At 42.9% G+C, this 24,455-nt stretch overlaps 1 protein-coding gene across 1 annotated transcript in view; it reads left to right on the top strand.

Annotated features, from left to right (window-relative positions):
• The first annotated feature begins 10,469 nt into the window (after positions 1–10,469).
• The window catches only part of LOC136169277 (pregnancy-associated glycoprotein 1-like), a 42,629-nt gene continuing 28,643 nt past the window's right edge, over positions 10,470–24,455 (top strand). Inside the window, exons 1-10 of the mRNA XM_065937069.1 lie at positions 10,470–10,522; positions 11,572–11,722; positions 12,695–12,812; positions 12,911–13,029; positions 14,227–14,420; positions 14,832–14,837; positions 15,375–15,485; positions 16,986–17,127; positions 17,214–17,312; positions 18,989–19,131. Of these exons, the coding sequence (XP_065793141.1) occupies positions 10,470–10,522; positions 11,572–11,722; positions 12,695–12,812; positions 12,911–13,029; positions 14,227–14,420; positions 14,832–14,837; positions 15,375–15,485; positions 16,986–17,127; positions 17,214–17,312; positions 18,989–19,131 (1,136 nt within the window). The remainder of the gene's footprint in view (positions 10,523–11,571; positions 11,723–12,694; positions 12,813–12,910; positions 13,030–14,226; positions 14,421–14,831; positions 14,838–15,374; positions 15,486–16,985; positions 17,128–17,213; positions 17,313–18,988; positions 19,132–24,455) is intronic.

The following is a 24,455-nucleotide window of genomic DNA, read 5'->3' as shown; positions in this document are numbered from 1 at the left end:
CACAGAGATATGTGGCAGTGTACAGGGGATACCCCTCCAGTTTTAAGCAGAGAGTTGATAGTACTGGTCAGAATTATAGGGACCAATCCTTGAGTCTCAAACTGAGCCAGGTCTAATTGTGTCCTCACTGATTAGCGTGCAAATTACTCATAATTCCCATGACACCAGTATGGCCCTGAAGACAATATTGCCTTGCTAGTGGAGAATAGTAAACCTGGTCTAAAGGCTGGTCTCATCTCAGCTAAAAAAAACTGAACAGCAAGTCTTCAAAATGTACAATTGTTTCCAAGAAATTAACAGTGTTTGCAAACAGTGCCAGGAGTAATTTATAAAAATTAAAAAATATCCAGCATCCAAAGGGTAAAAATAACCATATCCAATTTAAAATTTCCATGTGAATTGTGAAAGTGTTTGTTCTAGGTCAGTTACAATATTGTAAAGTAATTATCCTCTAATTAAGATAAATAAATACATTTAAAAAGAAAAAAAAATTCCGATGTGCAAAGAAGCAAGAAAATATCCACAATGAGGGGGAAATCAATTAGTAAAAACACAGTTAAATATACATTACCTAATTAGCAGGGAAAGACAGTAAAATGCTTACTGGAACAATAATCCTTATATTCATGAAGCTGAAGAATATTGAGTATGTTAAATACAGACATGGAAAATAGGAACAGAAAGACTTTGGAAGAAAATTAATTGTCCATCACAGAGATTTGAACCTAAATATATGTAAAATATATGTAAAGAATACTAAAATATATGTAAATGGAATCCCACAGGAAGTGAAAGGAGAATAGAGAAAAGAACTTAATAATTACTGGCTGAAAATTTTGCAGATATGATGAAAACTTTAAACCCATTCACACAGAAGCTCACTGAATTCAAGGACAAGAACTATGACAACTATTCAAAGGCACATCATAATTCATTGTTTAAAACAATCAACCAAAGAAATGTAACCAGAAGGAAAACAGATGCAGTAGAATAAAAAAATGGAAGATGGCGGAGGAGTAGGACGGAGAAACCACTTTCTCTCCTAGAAATTCATCAAAAGAATAACTGAACGCAGAGCAAACTTCACAAAACAACTTCTGATCGCTAGCTGAGGTCATCAGACGCCCAGAAAAGCAGCCCATTGTCTTCGAAAGGAGGTAGGACAAAATATAAAAGATAAAAAGTGAGTCAAAAGAGTTAAGGACGGAGATCCGTCCCAGGAAGGGTCTTAATAGAGGACATTTCCAGACACCGGGAAACCCTCGCACTGGCGGGCCTGGGGGAAGTGTTTGAATCTCAGAGTTTGAATCTGACTGGGAGGGATACAATAAATAAAACCCACAGATTATGAGCCTAAAAGCAACTCCCAGCAGAAAAGTACCCCAGACGCCCGCATCCGCAACCAGCAAGTGGGGGCGGAATGGAGAGGAGCAGTCGGCATTACTTGGGGCAGGGTCCGGGCCTGAGTGCCCTGAGGACAATCAGAGGGAGCTTTTGTGAGTTCCCAGCTTGAACTGTGGGAAAGCAAAAGAGAGAGAGAAAATTAACCGGCCCGAACACACTGCCGGCCGTTCGCAGAACAAAGGGACCGAGAAAGTCCTGAGAAGAGCTCGCAGGCTGCAGACTGGTCCAGCCCCGCCAGAGGCAGGAAGCAGGGGGGAGGGGAAGGGAGCAGGCTCTGCCCCAAGGACCGCATCCCCTACCACAATGCAAACGGGCCTTCACCTTCTAATAAAAGACCTCCCGAGATTCTGGATGGTCGACATCCGCCGGGAGGGTCATGGCTAGACACGGTACACGTGCCCCGCCGGTGCGGACGGGGATTGGGGCTGGGGACACGGAGGGCAGAAGGCGCACGCACCCAACTGGCGCGGGCGGAAACTGAGGCTGGGATCGCGCAGGACAGATGACGTGCCACACTTGGGGAGAGAGCGCCCGACAAGCGCCTGGCTGCCTGAGCTACTCGGGCGGTATAGGGAAAAAATGCAGGCGCAGCTTTGTGTACCGCGCTTTTGTGAATCACCCGAGGGCTGGAACCGCGCACAGCGTGGGGCGCACTCCATGCAGAGCAGCCAGGAGCCTGAGCAGCGCAGCCGGAGAAAACAGCGCCAGCCCCTCACTGCAGCGCCTGCCCCTCCCCGCAACACGACGGAACTAGCTACCTGAATAAGAGTCCACCTCTGCCCACCTGTGTCAGGGTGGAAATTAGGCACGGAAGAAACAGGCAACAGAAGCCAAATAAACAAAGGGAACCGCTTCAAAAGGGACCGGTGCAACAGGTTAAAATCCCTGAAGAAAACACCGACTACACCAGAAGGGCCTGTAGATATCGAGAAGTGTAAGCTGGAATGAGGAGATATCCGAAACTGAGCCAAACCCACATTGACAGCAACAGCTCCAGAGAAATTCCTGGATATGTTTTTTCTTTTTTTCTTTTCTTTTTAAGTAAGGGAAAAAAAAAAAGATTTTTTTTTCTTTTTTCTCTTTTATTTTCCTTTAAAATTTCCTATTACGCCACATTACTTCTTAACTTTCATTTTCATAGATTTTTACGATATTTTTAATTAGGAAAAACAATTTCTTCCTCTTTTTTTCTTTTCCTTCTTTTCTTTTTTCTTCTTCTCTTCTATTTTCTATTTTTCTTTTTCTCTTATTTCTTTTAAAGTCCTCTAGTACTCCTCTTACTACTCCTTAATTTTCATTTTCAATACACTATAACCTTACAGGAAAAAAAAAAAGAAGAAGAGAAGCCCTATTTTTAAACCAAACTTAATATATATTTCTAATTTTTTTTTTATGTTTTGGTTTTTGTTTTTAATATAGTATTTTTAAGAGTCTAACCTCTACTCTAGATTTTTAATTTTTGTTTTTTAGTATATGATATAAATTGTGAGCATTTAAGAATCCAATATTCAGCTCCCATTTTCACTCAGGAGTGTGTTGATTATTCTCTCCCAATCTTGACTCTCTGTTTTCTACCTCAGAATACCTCTATTTCCTCCTTTCCCCTTCTCTTCCCAATTCAATTCTGTGAATCTTTGTGGGTGTCTGGGCTACAGAGAACACTCTGGGATCAGACAACTTCGTAGATCTGTCTCTCTCCTCTTGAGTCCCCCTTTTTCTCCTCCTGCTCATCTCTATCTAACTCCTCCCTCTTCTCTTCCTCATGTAACTCTGTGAACCTCTCTGGGTGTCCCTCACGGGGGAGAAACTTTTCACCATTCACCTAGAAGTGTTACTATCAGTGCTGTATGGTTGGAGAAGTCCTGAGACTACAGGAAGAATAAAACTGAAACCCAGAGGCAGGAAACTTAAGCCCAAAACCTGAGAACACCAGAAAACTCCTGACTACATGGATCTTTAAGTAATAAGTGACCGTCCAAAACCCTCCATACCTACACTGAAACCAACCACCACCCAAGAGCCACTAAGTTTTAGAGCAAGACATACCACGCAAATTCTCCAGCAATACAGGAACATAGCCCTGAATGTCAACATACAGACTGCCCAAGGTCACACTTAACACATAGACCCATCCCAAAACTCATTACTGGGCACTCCATTGCTCTCCAAAGAGAAGAAATCAAGATTCACACACCAGAACACTGACGCAAGCTTCGCTAATCAGGAAACCTTGACAAGTCAATCGTCTAACCCCACCCACTGGGTAAAACCTCCACAATAAAAAGGAACCACAGACCTCCAGAATACAGAAAGCCCACTTCAGACACAGCAATCTAAACAACATGAAAAGGCAAAGAAATACCCAACAGGTAAAGGAATATGAAAAAAGTCCACCAAGTCAAACAAAAGAGGAGGAGATAGGGAATCTACCTGAAAAAGAATTTAGAATAATGATAATAAAAATGATCCAAAGTCTTGAAAGCAAAATGGAGTTACAGGTAAATAGCCTGGAGACAAAGATTGAAAAGATGCAAAAAAGGTTTAATAAGGACCTAGAAGAAATAAAAAAGAGTCAATTAAAAATGAATAATGCAATCAATGAGATCAAAAACACTCTGGAGGGAACCAAGAGTAGAATAACGGAGACAGAAGATAGGATAAGTGAGGTAGAAGATAGAATGGTGGAAATAATTGAAGCAGAGAGGAAAAAAGAAAAAAGGATCAAAAGAAATGAGGAAAACCTCAGGGACCTCTGGGACAATGTGAAACGCCCCAACATTCGAATCATAGGAGTCCCAGAAGAAGAAGACAAAAAGAAAGGCAATGAGAAAAAACTCGAGGATTTAATAGCTGAAAACTTCCCTAAAATGGGGAAGGAAATAGCCACCCAAGTCCAAGAAACCCAGAGAGTCCCAAACAGGATAAACCGAAGGCGAAACACTCTGAGACACAAATTAATCAAATTAACAAAGATCAAACACAAAGAACAAATACTAAAAGCAGCAAGGGAGAAACAACAAATGACACACAAAGGGATTCCCAGAAGGATAAGAGCTGATCTATCAATAGAAACCCTCCAGGCCAGAAGGGAATGGCAGGACAAACTTAAAGTAATGAAAGAGAATAATCTACAATTTAGATTACTATACCCAGCAAGGATCTCATTCAGATATGAGGAGAATTCAAAAGCTTTACAGACAAGCAAAAACTGAGAGAATTCAGCACCACCAAACCACCTCTTCAACGAATGCTAAAGGATCTTCTCTAGACAGGAAATGCAGAAAGGTTGTATAAACGTCAATCCGAAACAACAAAGTAAATGACACCGGGACCACACCTATCAATAATTACCTTAAATGTAACTGGGTTGAATGCCCCAACCAAAAGACAAAGATTGGCTGAATGGATACAAAAACAAGACCCCTATATATGCTGTCTATAAGAGACCCACCTCAAAACCAGAGACACATACAGACTAAAAGTGAAGGGCTGGAAAAAAATATTTCACGCAAACGGAGACCAAAAGAAAGCAGGAGTCGCAATGCTCATATCAGATAAAATAGACTTTCAAATAAAGGATGTGAAAAGAGACAAAGAAGGACACTACATAATGATCAAAGGATCAACCCAAGAAGAAGATATAACAATTATAAATATATATGCACCCAACATAGGTGCACCGCAATATGTATGGAAAACGCTAACGAGTGTGAAAGAGGAAATTAATAGTAACACAATCATAGTGGGAGACTTTAATACCCCACTCACAACTATGGATAGATCAACTAAACAGAAAATTAACAATGAAACACAAACCTTAAATGATACAATGGACCAGCTAGACCTAATTGATATCTACAGGACATTTCACCCAAAAACAATCAATTTCACCTTTTTCTCAAGTGCACACGGAACCTTGTCCAGAATAGATCGCATCCTGGGCCATAAATCTGGTTTGGGAAAATTCAGAAAAATTGAAATCATTCCAGTCATCTTTTCTGACCACAGTGCAGTAAGATTAGATCTCAATTACAGGAAGAAAATTGTTAAAAATTCAAACATATGGAGGCTAAATAACACGCTTCTGAATAACCAACAAATCATAGAAGAAATCAAAAAAGAAATCAAAATATGTATAGAAATGAATGAAAATGAAAACACAACAACCCAAAACCTATGGGACACTGTAAAAGCAGTGCTAAGGGGAAGGTTCATAGCATTACAGGCTTACATCAAGAAACAAGAAAAAAGCCAAATAAATAACCTAACTCTACACCTAAAGCAATTAGAGAAGGAAGAAATGAAGAACCCCAGGCTTAGCAGAAGGAAAGAAATCTTAAAAATTAGGGCAGAAATAAATGCAAAAGAAACTAAAGAGACCATAGCAAAAATCAACAAAGCTAAAAGCTGGTTTTTTGAAAAAATAAACAAAATTGACAAACCACTAGCAAGACTCATTAAGAAACAAAGAGAGAAGAACCAAATTAACAAAATAAGAAATGAAAAGGGTGAGATCACAACAGACAACACTGAAATACAAAGGATCATAAGAGACTACTACCAGCAGCTCTATGCCAATAAGATGGACAACTTGGGTGAAATGGACAAATTCTTAGAAAATTATAACTTTCCAAAACTGAACCAGGAAGAAAGAGAAGATCTTAACAGACCCATCACAAGCAAGGAAATCGAAACTAATCAAAAAGCTTCCAGGAAACAAAAGCCCGGACCAGATGGCTTCACAGCTGAATTCTACCAAAAATTTAGAGAAGAGCTAACACCTATCTTACTCAAACTCTTCCAGAAAATTGCAGATGAAGGTAAACTTCCAAACTCATTCTATGAGGCCACCATCACCCTAATTCCAAAACCAGACAAAGATGCCACAAAAAAGAAAACTACAGGCCAATATCACTGATGAACATAGATGCAAAAATCCTTAACAGAATTCAACAACATATTAAAAAAATCATACACCATGACCAAGTGGGCTTTATCCCAAGAATGCAAGGATTCTTTAATATCCGCAAGTCAATCAATGTAATACACCACATTAACAAACTGAAAGATAAAAACCATATGGTTATCTCAATAGATGCAGAGAAAGCCTCTGACAAAATTCAGCACTCATTTATGATTAAAACTCTCCAGAAATCAGGAATAGAAGGAATATACCTCAACATAATAAAAGCTTTATATGACAAACCCACAGCAAGCATCACCCTCAATGGTGAAAAATTGAAAGCATTTCCCCTGAAATCAGGAACAAGACAAGGGTGCCCACTCTCACCACTACTATTTAACATAGTGTTCGAAGTTTTGGCCACAGCAATCAGAACAGAAAAAGAAGTAAAAGGAATCCAGATAGGAAAAGAAGAAGTGAAACTCTCGCTGTTTGCAGATGACATGATCCTCTACATAGAAAACCCTAAAGACTCTTCCAGAAAATTACTTGAGCTAATCAATGAATATAGTAAAGTTGCAGGATATAAAATTAACACACAGAAATCCCTTGCATTCCTATATACTAACAATGAAAAAACAGAAAGAGAAAGTAAGGAAACAATACCATTCACCATTGCAACAAAAAGAATAAAATACTTAGGAGTATATCTACCTAAAGAAACAAAAGACCTATACAAAGAAAACTATAAAACACTGATGAAATAAATCAAAGAGGACACAAACAGATGGAGAAACATACCATGCTCATGGATTGCAAGAATCAATATTGTCAAAATGGCTATTCTACCCAAAGCAATCTATAGATTCAATGCAATCCCTATCAAGCTACCAACGGTATTTTTCACAGAACTAGAACAAATAATTTCACAATTTGTATGGAAAAACAAAAAACCTTGAATAGCCAAAGTAATCTTGAGAAAGACGAATGGAACTGGAAGAATCAACCTGCCTGACTTCAGACTCTACTACAAAGCCACAGTCATCAAGACAGTATGGTACTGGCACAAAGACAGAAATATAGATCAATGGAACAAAATAGAAAGCCCAGAGATAAATTCACGAACCTATGGACACCTTATCTTTGACAAAGGAGGCAAGGATATACAATGGAAAAAAGACAACCTCTTTAACAAGTGGTGCTGGGAAAACTGGTCAACCACTTGTAAAAGAATGAAACTAGATCACTTTCTAACACCATACACAAAAATAAACTCAAAATGGATTACAGATCTAAATGTAAGAACAGAAACTATAAAACTCCTAGAGGAGAACATAGGCAAAACACTCTCCGACATAAATCTCAGCAGGGTCCTCTATGACCCACCTCCCAGAATATTGGATATAAAAGCAAAAATAAACAAATGGGACCTAATGAAACTTAAAAGCTTCTGCACTACAAAGGAAACTATAAGTAAGGTGAAAAGACAACCCTCAGATTGGGAGAAAATAATAGCAAATGAAGAAACAGACAAAGGATTAATCTCAAAAATATACAAGCAACTCCTGAAGCTCAATTCCAGAACAATAAATGACCCAATCAAAAATGGGCCAAAGAATTAAACAGACATTTCTCCAAAGAAGACATACAGATGGCTAACAAACACATGAAAAGATGCTCAACATCACTCATTATTAGAGAAATGCAAATCAAAACCACAATGAGGTACCATTACATGCCAGTCAGGATGGCTGCTATCCAAAAGTCTACAAGCAATAAATGCTGGAGAGGGTGTGGAGAAAAGGGAACCCTCCTACACTGTTGGTGGGAATGCAAACTTGTACAGCCACTATGGAAAACAGTGTGGAGATTTCCTTAAAAACTGGAAATAGAACTGCCATATGACCCTGCAATACCACTTCTGGGCATACACACCAAGGAAACCAGACCTGAAAGAGACACGTGCACCCCAGTGTTCATCGCAGCACTGTTTATAATAGCCAGGACATGGAAGCAGCCTAGATGCCCATCAGCAGATGAATGGATAAGGAAGCTGTGGTACATATACACCATGGAATATTACTCAGCCATTAAAAAGAATGCATTTTAATGTCTTCTAATGAGATGGACGAAACTGAAGCCCATTATACAGAGTGAAGTAAGCCAGAAAGATAAAGAACATTACAGCATACTAACACATATATATGGAATTTAGAAAGATGGTAATGATAACCCTATATGCAAAACAAAAAGAGACACAGAAGTACAGAACAGACTTTTGAACTCTGTGGGAGAAGGTGAGGGTGGGATGTTTCAAAAGAACAGCATGTATATTATCTATGGTGAAAAGATCACTAGCCGAGGTGAGATGCATGAGACGAGCGCTCAGGCCTGGTGCACTGGTAGGACCCAGAGGAGTCGGGTGGAGAGGGAGGTGGGAGGGGGGATCGGGATGGGGAATACGTGTAACTCTATGGCTGATTCGTGTCAATGTATGACAAAACCCACTGCAATGTTGTGAAGTAATTGGCCTCCAACTAATAAAATAAAATTTAAGAAAATAAATAAATAAAAAAAAAAAAAAAAAAACCAAAGGGCATATACGTGTGTCATTTTCAGTGACGTCATATTCCCCTTTTGGGATTTAACCACCAAAACTGAATTTAAACAGTATGCAGAGGATTAAGACACAGTGCTCTATCTATACACACATGGCAACCCAGAGAGGCCCCTGTTGTATTCAAGGGACAGGCCTGGATAGATCTCATGCAGGAATGGGCCCTGGGAGTCCTGGATGAGTCATTAAACAACATTGTCTTTACTTTGGCTGCCACAGTTGTTTTGTCTTCTTTGATTGGGAAGACTTTTCAAAAAAAATTTTTTTTTGTATGTTTGCTTTGGCAGACAAAATTTTTCACGGCATACACCTTCTAGGGAAATTTTATCAGAAATATATCCATTTATGTTCAGCAGTTAAATCTGTTGTTTTGTATGTCCCTGATGATCTTTCTTTATAAATAGAAAGGAAACAAACATGTTCAGTATGCATTCAGTCTCTGTAAATCAGCCAACTTGAATTTAATTCCTCTCTGTCCCCACTGCACTCCCATCTCTAGGCCAGAAATAAAAACCTGCAGAGACTGAAGGCTGGTTCCAGCACATCATTGTGAAGATTGTGTTCCCACAGTTTTCTTGGGGAAAAAAGTAGTTGCAAACATTAAAATCAGTAGATTGTACATAAATATCCAACCTTCTGATTCTCTTGAAAATATGGCTAACTGGCCTGCATTCCAGCATGGTTGAAGTGGAGGAAAGGCTGCTCCCAGTGGTCAGGCCTGTGCTGCCCAGGGTCTAGCACGGCCACCTAATCCTACTATCATTTCTCTTGCCTTCTGTGGCCATGAGTTTGTGAGAACTAGACTGCTAGCTCATGGAAGATAAAGATTACTTTTGTCTTGATCAACTTTGACTTTGAAGCCTTTAACCCATAACCCAGCACACACTTCTTCCTTGTATATTTGTTGGATGATATAAAATATCTTGTGGATGCATATGACATTTCTTCCAATACTGAAACCATGCAATTGAAGTACTGCTCTGCCCTAAATCTTTGATGCAGACTGACATCATAGATGCCCCTGATCTCTGCCATTAGACCCACTACCTAAAGCCAGTGGTATATCCCTGGGCTGCCCCTGAAGTCTTCACTTTGCCATTTGACAACTTAGCCTCCTAGCAATCTCCTCTCCAATGAAGAAAACAATGCATATCTCATGAAGTGGCTAGGAAGATGACACGAAACCAAGAATGTTGAGCACGGCCCCTAGTTACCGTTTTCATGATGTTCTTAGCAGTTGTTTCTCTAAGTAAGCAAGGTTCTCCGTCTCCTTAGATGTCCATGCAGATCAGTTAGATTTTCCAGCCAAGATTCAAGGAAGAGATAACAGTTCAGTTATCTGTATTCTGAGAAGCTTCAAAGTCCACTCGCCAAGGACACAGAAGAAGGTAAAGATTTTATCAAGAGCTTTGTATTTTGTTCAGGTCTATTAATGTCCTAAAGGGAAAAACAAAGTCATGTCAGAGCATATATAACTATGGGCTCCCAGTCACCACTAATGCTAAAAACCTGAACTTACCTGAGTACTTGGAGCCAGGAAAGAGCATGAAGTGGTTTGTGCTCCTCGGGCTGGTGGCCTTATCAGAGTGCATAGTCAAGTAAGTAAGGGGACTGTAAGGTGCATAATCTTCCTCTCTCAGATTTTTCTTTTCATCCGATTCAGGTTTAGATGGGAATGGAATATTTCTCTGACAGTCTTAAAGTTCAACTCTTACTTACTGATAAGTACTTTGCTATAGGAACTGTGGATCCCAAGGGTCTTAGTGTACATTTGCATGGTTGCACAACTCTTGGGGTCCAGTCATCTTATAACCTATTGAAAATGGAACTCCTTTCAATTGTTCAATGCACAGTCTATGCAGCTGTAAGTGTGGTCCTGTGGAATAGCACTTTTCTACATTTTTTGTAACATTTCCTCTTTTTCCCTGTCTACTTCAGTGGGCATATGTCTATGTCTGCATCTCTGTATCACTATCATTGATCTCTCCATCTCTTTGGAAGTCTCTGTGAGTATATTTCTCTCTTTGTTGTTTTCTTTTAATTTTTCATTTGACTTATCCTTCCTTCTCAAGCCTCTGAATTTCCCTGAAGTTCCCTATCTCCTGGATTCTTCTTTCAACTCTCTTCTCTTTCAAACTGGAAAAACATACACAGTTTTATATACACTGTTTTATATCTGACAAGCAGTGAGACCACAGGCAACTCAGAAACCTCTTGCATTTCAAATTGCTCCCTTGTAAAATAGGGTAAAAGTCCCCATTCTACCCCATTCTCTGAACTTCTATGAGAAGGATACAGTGGGATGGCAATAGTAATGTTAATGGCTGTCATTGCTGAGACCTTATATCCGTCACTTCACTTATACCCAGGATATTCTATTTGGATGGTTTGAATTGTTACATTCCACCATTTCACTGACAGGGAGACTGAGACCCCACGTGGTCATATGGCTTCTCCCAGATTGCAGAACAGAACCTGTAATCAAACCTATGTCTTTGCCATGGTATATGCATAAAATTCTGATAATAAGGTGACTCATAAAAATGATTGGAAAATACACAGGGCCATTACAATGACAGTTATACTTCAACATTGACAGCTAATTGTAGCTTCTTTGTTGTTTTCTTTGTCAAATGCTCAACGAAAGAATACCTCTAATGAGAGTGAAGACCATGAGAAAAACCCTCAGTGAAAAAAATATGCTGAACAATTTACTGAAGGAGCATGCTTACAGACTGTACCAGATTTCTTCTCCTGGCTCAAATGCAATTACTCACCCCCTGAGGAACATCAAGGATGTGAGTGTTATGGGGATGGTGTTCCACAGCACCTCCTGGTGCTCTGGCCTAGCACAGGGGCTCATCTGGAGATGCCATGTGGGATATTGGGGTTGGGGCTCCTGCAGGAGGTGGAAATCCTAGACAACAGGAGCCCCACCCAGAAGAGACCACATTCTCATCCTCAACTCTTGGTCTTGGTGACTGGACCCAGCAATTATTAGGTGACAGGTAAAGATCCATTTCTGTGTCAAAGATGTGTCATTAGTTTGAGGGAGGTTGTTCCTTCTGAACTGAGTCACTCAGCTACAGATGAAGAGTGAGCCATCTCTGATCAAAAGGTAGAACCAACCAACTGCAAAACAATGTGAATCCCCAGGCAGAGGAATTCAGTTTCCACAGATGCAAAAACCACAGCAGGAAAAATTTACTGAACCGAAGTTCTGTGTAAGGCCAAAAGAATCGAACACTGTGGTTACTGTTTTTAGATTAGAAAAGGGCTTATACTGTCTTCAAGAATGTCCATGCCAGCCTGAGAGATAGGAAAAGAGTAAATACATGTCATGAAAGGGTCACCTGTGTAGTGTTGATTGGATGTGGTCTGAGTTTAGAGGGAGTGGCTAGTGTTGATCAAGAAGAGCCTCCTGGAGAAGGGGGCGCTGAGGCTAGATTTGAAGAGACTACAGAGCTTCTCAAATGAAGGTGCCAGGACTTCCCTGGGTGTCCAGGGGTCCTGGAGGTGCAGGGGTTATGACTCTGGGCTTCCAATGCAGGAGGTACCACTTCAACCCCTGGTCATAGAGTCAATATCTTGCATACCATGTAGCATAGAAAAGAAATATCAAAAGCAAGCACCTCTGTGATCAAAGGCTGTGAGCTGCACAGTGGATCGAAAGTGATCTCAAGAGATATGTGACACCCAGAGGGAGGCATCAATGTGGGAATAGAGGGTAGCCACTTCTCTAATAACCCACTCCTTCCTTTTCCCTGTAGATGCTCTATGTGGGTAACATCACCATTGGAACACCCCCTCAGGAATTCCAGGTTGTCTTTGACACAGGCTCATCTGAGTTGTGGGTGTCCTCCCTCTTTTGCTCCAGTCCAGCCTGTTGTGAGTATAGACACCCGGTTCCTGGACCATCTTTCCCTTGCCCTGCCACCCTGTTTTCCACCCTTGGCCCTGATGACATTCATCTCTTGTGTCGGCAGCTAAACACGTTAGGTTCAGACATCTTGAGTCTTCCACCTTCCGTCCTACCAAAAAGACCTTCAAGATCACCTATGGATCCGGGAGCATGAAGGGATTTCTTGCTTATGACACCGTCCGGGTAATGTGTAAACAGAAGCTGAGTCAGGACTGGCTATGGAGTGACCACTGCTTACAAAACAGATGCAGGACCATCTGGCAGGACACTTTCTAGCCTAACTCCCATAGACATTAGCCATCTTACCCATAGGATCCTGTCCCTGGGGAGGCAGTGCCGTGGTGACACACGAGCAGACAGATTAGCTAATCCAGAGTGGTTTGAGATGGGGACTTGCAGCTCTTCGGCCCATGAGCAGTTCAAGGTTCATTTTGCTGGGAGAGAGAAGACGGGAAAACATCACCCTCTTATATACTCTGAGACACTGTTCCAGGCACTTTCAGGTAATAACTGGTTTAGCCCTGCAACAACCCCACACAGCAGTTACTCTGACTAACTCATGAGACATATGAGGAAACTGAGGTGCAGACAGCAAGGGCCTTGCTGAGGTCACACATGTGGTAAGTTATGGAGCTGGGCCTGCTTTTCAGGACTGCAGGTGCTGTGGGATTTGGGGGATAGGATAAAACTAATCTAGCGACCCTGGGGATAGTAAAGTGCTCAGGTATCCAGACTGGGAAACTGCAGGCCTGTTGTGTCAGAGGCCTGATAAATGAGTTCTCATTCTAGAGGACCCTTGAGAGTCTAATAAACTTATGGCCTCCCTCCCCAAAGTAGTTGAGTAGTTCTCTTGTCTCTCTTTTTCTCTCCCATACACACTCACACAAAGACACACATATCCCCAAAAGTGAATTCCCCAGGCAGTAATTTCATAGATCCGTGCAAGCAAGATTGTGTTTTTGGCTTCTGTCTTCCTGGACAGATGCAGAATCCACAACACCTTACAGAGAAAGCAGTCCATTCCTGTCATTAGGTCACAGTGATGCCAAAGAGAAGGCTACCTTGCTCTCGGCTCATTTTGTCCAGAAGGGGGCACCGATGGGACCTGGCCTGACTCTTGGTTGCCCCACCTGTACAGAAGCCACGAGGCCAATTTGACTCACTCAGGTGGTGTCTTTCAGAGAGGCAGATGTTTTAAAATTCATAGCCTCTCACAAATGGAACCCAAATTCCCCTCCCAGCTTGGTCTAACCATCTGAGGCCCCCCAAAGACACAGCCCAGCCTCAATTCTTCTCTGAGGATCTAAGGACAATGCACCCCATTCCAGTCCTGGCCCCAGTTCACATATCTGTAAGTGGGAACACTCTTCTCTCCCACAGATTGGGGACCTTGTAAGTACTGATCAGCCATTTGGTCTAAGCTTGGCAGAACACGGGTTTGAGGATGCACCTTTTGATGGCATCTTGGGCTTGAGTTACCCTGACATATCCCTCACTGGAGGCATCCCCATCTTTGACAACCTGAAGAATCAAGGTGCCGTTTCTGAGCCTGTCTTTGCCTTCTACTTGGGCAAGTAAGTCTGAGCTGGACAATCCTTCCCTCCAAATTAACTGTAAGGTGCTTTCAGTCCCATGAAAATTATAGAACACTTGATAAAGAAGTATCCTGAAAGATAATCTAACCCAGGGTAACTATGGCCCCAGGGCCATACCTGGCTTCACCGCTAGCTTTTATAAATAATGTTTTTGTTTTGGGGGGGGGGGGGTTTGGAGAACAACTGTGCTCTTGGGCTCAAGACCATTAACTTGCTCTAGGGAGTGAGTTAGAAGGAAGACTAATGGAAGGCAACAGGAAACAAGTTGGAGGTAAAGGCAGTAGGATTTGCTTATGAATTTGATAAGGAAGGAAGGAGAAGGATGGTGGATATCTTTCCTTCCTCATTAGCATTTCACTGGTAACCCAGGACCAGCTACCCAATTTGCAGGAGCCAGTGAGAAATGAAATTGTGAGACACAAAACAAATGTGTGGGACACCTTGTTCAAGAAGTATTAGTCATTTTATGACAGGGAGAACAGAGGTGGGTTCCCTTCTGATTGTGGGGCTGTTTGGACAGTAGAGATCACAGGCCAGCAGAGCCAGCTCTGGGTGACCTGAACCCACACAGTTAGCACTCCCAGGCCTTGATTTTCCTGAATAATGACAAGCTGGACAAGGGGAAAATCAAAATGCTACAGCACCCTGTCCTCTGAGGGTGTCTGAGCACTCATGTCACAGGAGGTCCAGGGCATCTTCAGAAGATATAGTGGGTGGAGCCCAGTCAGGTGACTTAACTTCTAACCTCATCTGTGCCACTCATTAGCCAGTAACCGACCTCAGTCTGTTTCTCAATCACTCCTAGCCTCGACTTCTGCATCTGTAAATGGGAACCTTATTAGGGCCTTGATGGGTAGACAAGCACAGCTCTCAGACAGTGCTGTTGTCACCGTCCTCCAAAGATCCCCTCCTCTCTTCTCTCTACACATGCAGGACGAAGGGCAGTGTGGTGATGTTTGGTGGGGTGGACCACCGCTACTACAAGGGAGAGCTCAACTGGGTACCATTGACCCAAGCAGGTGACTGGCGTGTACACATGGACCGGTAAGCCTCTCCCTCTGAGGGTCAACCCAAGGGATGCTCCCACTACTGTACATGGGTACAGGCAGACACACACAAATGGATTCTCAGACATATAGACGCACAAATATATACACCATTCACACTGACACAGACAGACACACAGACATATAGAAACACACAAGCAGACACATATACACAGAGACACATATAAACATGCAAAGCTCATCAATGACACACAAGCACAAATAGAGACATACAAACACACATACAAACACACACGCACATAGATACACAAACAGTCCATGGATTCATAATCCCCAGGCCTCCTGACCAGGGCTCTGACCAGGGTGCTCACAGGGTCCAGAGAGATCTGTGCAGCTGGGAGAGTGCTGCACCTGTTGCCTTGTGAGGCGGGGAGCACGGTCAGAGGACTCTACAGTGTGGTGAACAGGATCAGGGAGGACTTCACCAGTGTTACAAGATGACCAGCTGTCCAGGGCTACCTAGGACCAAGCAAGTTCTCAGTACAGATAAATGTCAGCTTAAAAACAGGGAAAGTCCTGAGAAAATGGGGAAACCTGGCCTCCTTATGGAGAAGCTACCCAACAGTGGAGAGAGGTTGGCTGCAGTCTTAAGACGTGAAAGCAACTAATAAAAAAGACACCCCACATCCCTGGGCACAGAGTGGGGCAGGGGCTATAACTGAGAGAATCAGAAAGGTGGGATCCAGGAGTGACATGAGAACAAGAGGCAATAACTGATAGGATTCTGTGTGATACCCTCAGACAAAAGCTGGCCTGTCTTTTGGAGTTTCCGTGGGCTAGTCATGCATTTCCTGGGCAGGGTCTCAGGGTCTGAACTGGTTGTAGGAGCACTGATGGGAGACACCCTCTCACAGAGGAGTCCCTCTCTCCCACCACTATGAGAATCTGCTGCCCCTGTGAATCTCCATCTTCACTCTGCGGTTGACCCATTATTTGTTCCCCACCAGATACAACTCTCTGATGTTTCTCATTCATTATTTTCACAGTCTTCATTCACTCATTCAACACACAAGCATTGTGCATCCACTGTGTGTCAGGCACTTTAGGGAGGCAATGAGAATAAAACTCACTCTCACATCTAAGAAGGCAGATGTACAAGAAATGACTCACGCACATAGTGAATTGTCATTTTGGTGCATGCTAGATATGAGGAAGGGTCTACAGAAAGTGACTAAGACAGGAGACTGATAAACACTGGGGGAAAACAATACAGTTAAGCTGGAATCTGGAAGATGAGAAGAAATTTGCTAGTCAAAGAGAAGGGGCTCTTCTAGGAAGGAATACCAGTTGTGTCAAGGTGCAAAAGAGCCTGATGTATTCAAGTACTGCATTTAAGGATGTCAAGAAAGATACTGTGTCTAGAGCAAAGTAAAAGAAGACAAGAGACAAAGGGATGTTTAGGAGACAGTTGGGAAGGGGGCCTCTCAGGAGAGAATCAGAGTGACCTTGATGCCCGTTTTGTCACACTATCTCTCAGCATCTCCATGAAAAGAAAGGTTATTGCTTGTTCTGGTGGCTGTGAGGCTCTTCTTGATACTGGGACATCACTGATCATTGGCCCAAGAAGACTGGTGAAAAACATCCAGAAGCTCATCGGCGCCACACCACAGGCGTCTGAGGTGAAAGGTCATGCCCCAGGGTCACTCCCAGTCTCCACACCAACAAGGATCTCCAGGGCCAACCTCTCTCCCTCTCTCTTTAACAGCACTATGTTTCTTGTTTTGCGGTCAATATCCTGCCCTCTATTATCTTCACCATCAATGGCATCAACTACCCAGTGCCAGCTCAAGCCTACATCCTCAAGGTGAGGGGAGAACCCTGAGGGTTGGTTCTCAAATAGGAACTTGCAGGAACCATTGCAGATGCTGCTGAGCCCCTGAGCCACTGTGCCTGGGCCAGAACCTGCCAAAAGACCAATCTCTTGAATGTAAAGGGCACTCTGGGAAATTGATCATCCTGAAATACATGTGGAGATGCTGGCATGGTGAGAGTCACAAGGAGAGGGAAACACTAAGGTCCTCAGTCCTCAAAGAGGTTCAGTTCAATCTGAACCCTCAGATGCAAGAATACGGAAAGTCAGCTCTAGCAGTCCCTGAATAGGCCATGTGACAGTGAGAATGCCTGGGACAGTCTCAGTGTGATGTCCCACCATAGGGATTAACAGTCTCCTTTCCCTTCTCGAAGTTTTCCTGGTTTGGATGATAAATTACATGGTCACCCTAGTTCTCGGCTGCTTCTTCCCCTTGCTCTGGCCAGGTGCCCCCTCTGTGAGTTGGGATACCGACTCCTCTGTGGAGAGGTTGGATGCTAAGGTGAATAAAGGGTGCACACTCACTGACCAGCCCCGGCATAGGGTGGAGGCTTCATGTCAGCTCCCTGTGGGAGTATATAGCAGGCTGATGGGCTCAAAGAAGGCTTTGTGGAACAGAGGGAATTTCAGGAATTCTAAAACCACAAACTCATGGAACCATATGGAGGGTTGCTTGGTTCTAGGCAACACTGCCCTGGATTCCATGCAAATGGCATCCCAAAGTGCCCTGCATTGGGTCACTAGGGACTTACTAGGGGTGATGAGGGCTATGGAATGACCGGTAGGAATGGGGAACAAGAGTAAGTTACCCAACCAAGCCTGGAGTGGTCAAAGAGGGTGAGTGTTGTCTGAAGGAGGCTTCCCAGAGTTCCTGAGTTAAGTTTTCAAGATCTTGTTGTGGGTACTGTTATATTCAAGATGGATAACCAACAATGAGTTACTGTGTAGCACAGGCAACTCCGTTCAGTTATATGACAGCCTGGATGGGAGGGGTATCTATGGGACCAGGATATATGGATACATGAGGTTGAGTCCCTTTACTGTCCACCTGAAACTCAGAATATTGTTAATCAGTTATACTCCAATAAAAAATAAAGTTTTTTAATAAAGTGCGGATTGTGGGGATGCAGGAGGAGAACCGGCATTCTCTATAGAGAAAACAAGGAGCAGGAGTCAGGAGGAAAGAAACAGGGAGTGAGGAGAACCACGCTTGTTCTTTTCTAAAAGAAAGGGGGGGACACGCTTGTTCTTTTCTAAAAATTGTATTGAAGTGTGGCTGATCTTCAGTGTTGCCTTAAGTTCTGCTGCACAGCTATGTGACTCAGTTATACACATAAAAAATATATATTCTTTTTCTTATTTGCCTTCATGTGGTTTATCACTGGATATTGAATATAGTTCGTTACTCTCTACATTAGGACTTTGTCTTTTATCAGTCCTCTGTATCCCCAACTCCCAGTCCTCCCCTCCCCCACACCCTTCCTCATGGCAACCTCATATCTTGGCCCTTTTTGGTTTTGGATGAACTTTCATATCCCCTGCTGCTGAGAAAATCCCTTGATACTTACCAAAATAGGGAAATAAAACCAAGAATTGTGCTGGGTCTGGATATTGGCAGGAGTCTCAGGTAAGACCTCAGGCTGACTGGTGTGTGTCTCTGGCTCCCCCAGGATTCTAGAGGTCACTGCTACACTGCCTTTAAAGAGAACACAGTGAGATCTACAGAGACCTGGATCCTGGGTGACGTCTTCCTGAGGCTGTATTTCTCTGTGTATGATCAAGGAAATGACAGGATTGGCCTGGCAAAGGCATCGTAAATGCTTGGAGTGGTTCAGGAATCAGTAAGGCCACTCCTAACACACACTCAATCACGCTTAGGGCACTCCTGCCCAGGATGCTGGTGAACTGTATTTGGTGGTCTGCAAATCATATTATCAGTAAAGAATAAAGGGTTTCACTCTTAATGGTGCTGTGAAACAAATGGGTGCCTATGTTTGAGTCTGGGAGGTTTACAATGATCAGGAAGGATCTAAAACAAAGTCTGAATCACAGTTGAGAGGAGACCACTCCAACTGGATTTACAGAAAGTGGAGACTCATTGAAATGATTCTGGTAATCCAGGACACAAGAATCAGCAAATAAAAAATCTCAGTTACTGGAACCAAGAAATCATAAGCCATCAGTTCTCTCTTTTTCACCCTCAGTCTTTCCCTTCCCTCTTCTTTGATGGTCCTAGCCTGACAACTTTCTTCCTTAAGACTTATACACCTAGTGAGGTAGTCCAAGCTACCTGCCTTGGGCTTTATATCCTGAAGGCATCACCTAGTATGGAAAGAAGCTCCAGCCCCAGATCAGCCATCCTGGCAGGACCATGGGGACCTATGACTGGTATTAGATAGTCATTGGCCCTGATCCAGCAGCACACATGATTCTCAGTTTCCTCCAGAACTACATTTCTGAACTTGGGGAGAGGCAGCCCCAAGGATAGCGACTGGCAGATGGTCTAGGCCATGGAAGAGTTTGTGATGACCCACCAACTTCACCACCTCCTCATTCAGAGGAATTCTAAGGGGTAATGAAATAGACTCTCTTTGTCACATCTCAGATGATCTTATCACTGGGCTTCTCCTCCAGGGGAGTTTGAGAGAGGTACTTCATGCAGAGCTGGTTCCCTCTTGTTCCCACACCCCAGTCACCAGCTCTCTGCCACATATACCTGCTCTGTCCTTTCCAGTCCTACTTGGTAAGTGATGGCCCCAGTGGATGCCTGAGCCATCCTCCTCCTCCATGGCCCAGAATGTCCCTTCCTTGGCCTCCAATGCTACTGGGGAGAATGCAGTGCATGTATGGGGGGACCCAGGGTACACAGAGCCTTCAGCCTTTCTGAGCTTCCTCCAGGGGTGGAGCTACAAACTCTTTGCTTGGAGCTGCCGTGGTTAGGCACTTTTGCAGTGGAAGCATCAGTTCTTTTCACCTGGAGGCCCTCAGTAGATGCCTCAGCTGAGACAGCAGGGGTCAGATGTTGATTTCCTTTCAGGTTGATTGGTTTGATCTCCTTGTTGTATAAGGAACTCTCAAAAATCTTCTCAAGCACCACAGTTCAAAAGCTCAATTGTTTGGCATTCACCCTTTCTTATGGTCCAGATCGCACATCTGTACATAATTAGTGGAAAAATCATATCTTTGACACTACAGACTTCTGTAGCAAAGTGAGTCTCTGCTTTTATTACACTGTCCAGGTTTTCATAGCCATTCTTCCTTCCAAGGAGCAAATGTCTTTTAATTCTGTGGCTGCAGTCAAGGTCCATAGTGATTTTGGAGCCCAAGAAAATAAAATCTGCCACTGTTTCCACTTTTCTCTCATCTATATGCCATGAATTGTGGGACTGGATGCTATGAATGTTGAGGGGTTTTTATGTGTGTGTGTGAATAGTTTTTTGAATGTTGAGTTTTAAGCCAGGTTTTTCATCTCCTATCCTCATTAAGAGGCTCTTTAGTTCCTCTTTGCTTTCTCTTTTAGGGTGGTATCATCTTCATATCTGTGGATGTTGATATTTTTCCCAGCAATCTTGATAGCATCTTGGGATTCATCCAGTTCCACATATTGAATGATGTATCCTACATATAAGTTCAATAACCAGAGTGACAATGTATACCTTGTCATGCTCCTTTCCCAACTTTAAATCTTTCAGTTTCTCCATGTCTGATTCTAACTGCCACTTTTTGACCTACACACAGACTTTCAGGAGACATGTATGGTGACCTGTACTCCCATTTCCTTAAGGATTTTCCACAGTTTGTTGTGCTCCACATAGTGAAAGGCTTTAGCATAGTCAGTGAAGCAGATGTAGATGTTTTTTCTGGAATTCCCTTGCTTTCTCTATGATCCAGTGCATGATGGCAATTTGATCTCTGGTTCCTCAAGCCAATTTGTACATCTGAACGTTCTCAGTTCATGTACTGTTGAAGCTTAGCTTGAAGGATTTCGAGCATTACCTTGCTAGCAAGTGAGATGAGCGCAATTGCATCATAGGTTAAACATTCTTTGAAATTGCCTTTCTTTTGGATTGGTTGAAAACTGACCTTTTCCTGCACTGTGGCCACTGCTGAGTTTTCCAAGTTGCTGGCATATTGAATGCAGCAGTTCTACAGCCTCATTCTTTAGGATGTTTTAAACAGCTCAGCTGGAATTCCATCACCTCCACTAGCTTTGTTTGTAGTGATGCTTCCTAAGGCCCACTTGACTTCTTGCTCCAGGATATCTGGCTTTACATGAGTGACCCCAGCATCATCCCTATCCTGGTCTTTATGACCGTTTTTGTACAGTTCTCTGCATTCTTGCCACCTCTTCTTAATCTCATCTGCTTCTGGTAGGTCTTTGACTTTTCTTTCCTTTATTGTGCCCACCTTTGCCTAAAGTGATCCTATGTTATCTCCAACTTTCCTGAAGAGATCTATACTCTTTACAATTCTATTGCTGTCCTCTAATTCTTGCACTGTTCACTTAAAAAGACTTTCTTATCTCTCCTTGCTTTTCTCTGGAAGTCTACATTCCACTGGGTATACCTTTGTCTTTCTCTTTTGGCATTCACTTCTCTTAATTCCCAGCTGTTTTTAAGGCCTCCTCAGGCAACCACTTTGCCTTCTCGCATTTGTTTTTCTTGGGGATGGTTTTGGTGACCACCTCCTGTACAATGTTACAAGCCTCCATCCATAGTTCTTCAGGCTAACAGACCTAATCCCTTGAGTCTATTTTTCATCTCCACTGTAAAATTATGTGGGATTTGATTTAGGTCAGAGCTGAATGTTCTAGTGGTTTTCTATACTTTCTTCTATTTATGCCTGAATATTCCTTTCTTCTGCCTAAGCATTGGTGCCAGATTACCACCTACCACTCCCAGTGGGTGTGGAGTAAAAACACACAATTTGAGGACTGTTGCCCTGGATTTGTGCTTGGTTTTTCATGTGCATAGGTGTGTGGCCTTGATCAAGTCCCTTAACCTCAGTTTTCTCATTTGGAAAATGGGCACCATGATGATAATTCCACCTTCTAGATTACATGTGTGCCTGCTAAGATCAAGTGGCCCTGAATGGGCTTTCTGGGTACCTGAGTCTGGACAAATATGAATTATTCTCCTACCTGGGGAGAAGGAAATCTGTTTAGAGGTTATGGCTGCAATCCCCAAAACTAAATATTGCTTCAAGACAAACGACATCTATTTCTGAACCATGACACAGAACTCTAACTGATCTGTTGCTTCTGTTTTCTGGGTTCCAACAAAAGCTAATGATTACTGGCTCAGATTACTCCCTTCCTCAGTCTTACCAGTCAGCCCTTCCTTGTCAACTACTTCTAGCCTGGAATTACACTGCAAGGAGAGTTGTAAGGCTTTGGTCTCTTGTTGGTTTCCCATATCTCCAGCATAGCAACAACTATCTGTTATGGCTACTTGTCATAGCAACAACTATGGCAATCTGTACAGTCCAATCTCAGCCTGTTAAATGAATCTATCCCCATTTGGCCCCTCATGATTAAAATACCTATAGTTGCTTCAGTAAGCTTCCTCTGCCTGCTGTTTAACAAGGAAATATGTGTGGACCTCATCTAGTTTTCTTTCCCAAGCACAATTCCATCCATGCAATGAAGTAACCAGACATTGAGTCATCTAACTACCCACAGGAATTGACAAAAGCAAACCACCCATTGTGCATTTCTCGCTTATCTCAAAACATTGAAGTGATCTGCTGCAACAATCTGATACATTGGCATGTACACTCCAGATGGGACACTTTATCCCTGAACTTGTTTTCCACCTAGTGCAAAATGTCTACCACGAGCCTGCCCTTCCAGCAGCTGGTCACCTAGTTTTTGCAGACTCAGTCCACTCCAGTTCCTTTCCATATCCCTCAGTAAAACCTAGAGGACAAACTCAGTCAAATCTCTCACTCCTGCAGAAAACAGTTTTCTGCTTTTTAGAAAGCAATCTTTGGTAACACATTCAAAATTTTGTGCTGATTACCTTGGATTCAAGGACTTGCACCAGAGGATGAGAAGCCTCCCCTTCCACCTAAATCTTTCTCCACTCCCACCAGGGCCAGAGGCTTCACTGGAACCTCTGTTCTCTTTGGTATTATTCAGTTGCTAAGTCATGCCTGACTCTTTGTGGTTGTATGTATGGCAACAAACCAGGCTTCCCTGTCTTTCACTATTTTGCAGAATTTCCTCAAACTCATGTCCATTGAGTTGGAGATGCCATCTCACCATCTCATCTTTTTGACCCCTTTCCATCTGCCCACAATCCTTCCCAGCATAAGGGCCTCTTCCAATGAGCTGGCTCTTCACATAGGATGGCCTAAGTCTTGGAGTTTCATCTTCAGCATTAATCCTTCCACTGAATATTACTCTACCACTTCCAAAACAAAACTCATGTTTCCAATCATCGAAAAATATTGAGCATTAATAAAGTTTAATAGAAGAGGGATCTTGTCCTCTGAGAAATCTCAGCACTGTTTCCCTGCCTTTCTCTTGCCATTCTCTCCACCTGGCATAGAATTGCTTCCCTACAGCTTCTCCAGCTTGAAGTGGCCTGCCGACCCATCATAGTCAGCTATCCAGGAATTGTTCCTTCCTCCTTCCCTAAAGACTTCTGCCTGCTCCCTGATTGTCCTCTGTACATCAGTTCAGTTCAGTCTCTCAGTCATGTCCAACTCTTCGCTATATCATGGGGTGCAGCTCACCAGGCTTCCCTGTCCATCACCAACTGCCACAGCTAGCTCAAACTCATGTTCATCAAGTTGGTGATGCCACCCAACAATTTCATCTTCTGTCTTCCCCTTTGCCTCCTGCCTTTAATCTGTCCCAGCATTGGAATCTTTTCTAATGAGTCTGTTCTTCCCACCAGGAGGCCAAAGTTTTGGAGGTTCAGCTTCAGCACTTGTTCTTACAAAGAATATTCAGGGCTGATTTCCTTTAGGATGGACTGGTTGAATCTCCTTGCAGTCCAAGGGACTCTCAAGAGTCTTGTCCAACACCACAGTTCAAAAACATCAATTCTTTGGTGCTCAGCTTTCTTTATGGTCCAAGTCTCACATCCAATCATGACTTCTGGCAAAACCATAGCTTGGACTATACAGACC

This window comes from Muntiacus reevesi, chromosome 5, assembly GCF_963930625.1.
Source record: "Muntiacus reevesi chromosome 5, mMunRee1.1, whole genome shotgun sequence".
Lineage (NCBI taxonomy): Eukaryota > Metazoa > Chordata > Mammalia > Artiodactyla > Cervidae > Muntiacus > Muntiacus reevesi.
This window is presented reverse-complemented; position numbering and strand designations above follow the sequence as displayed.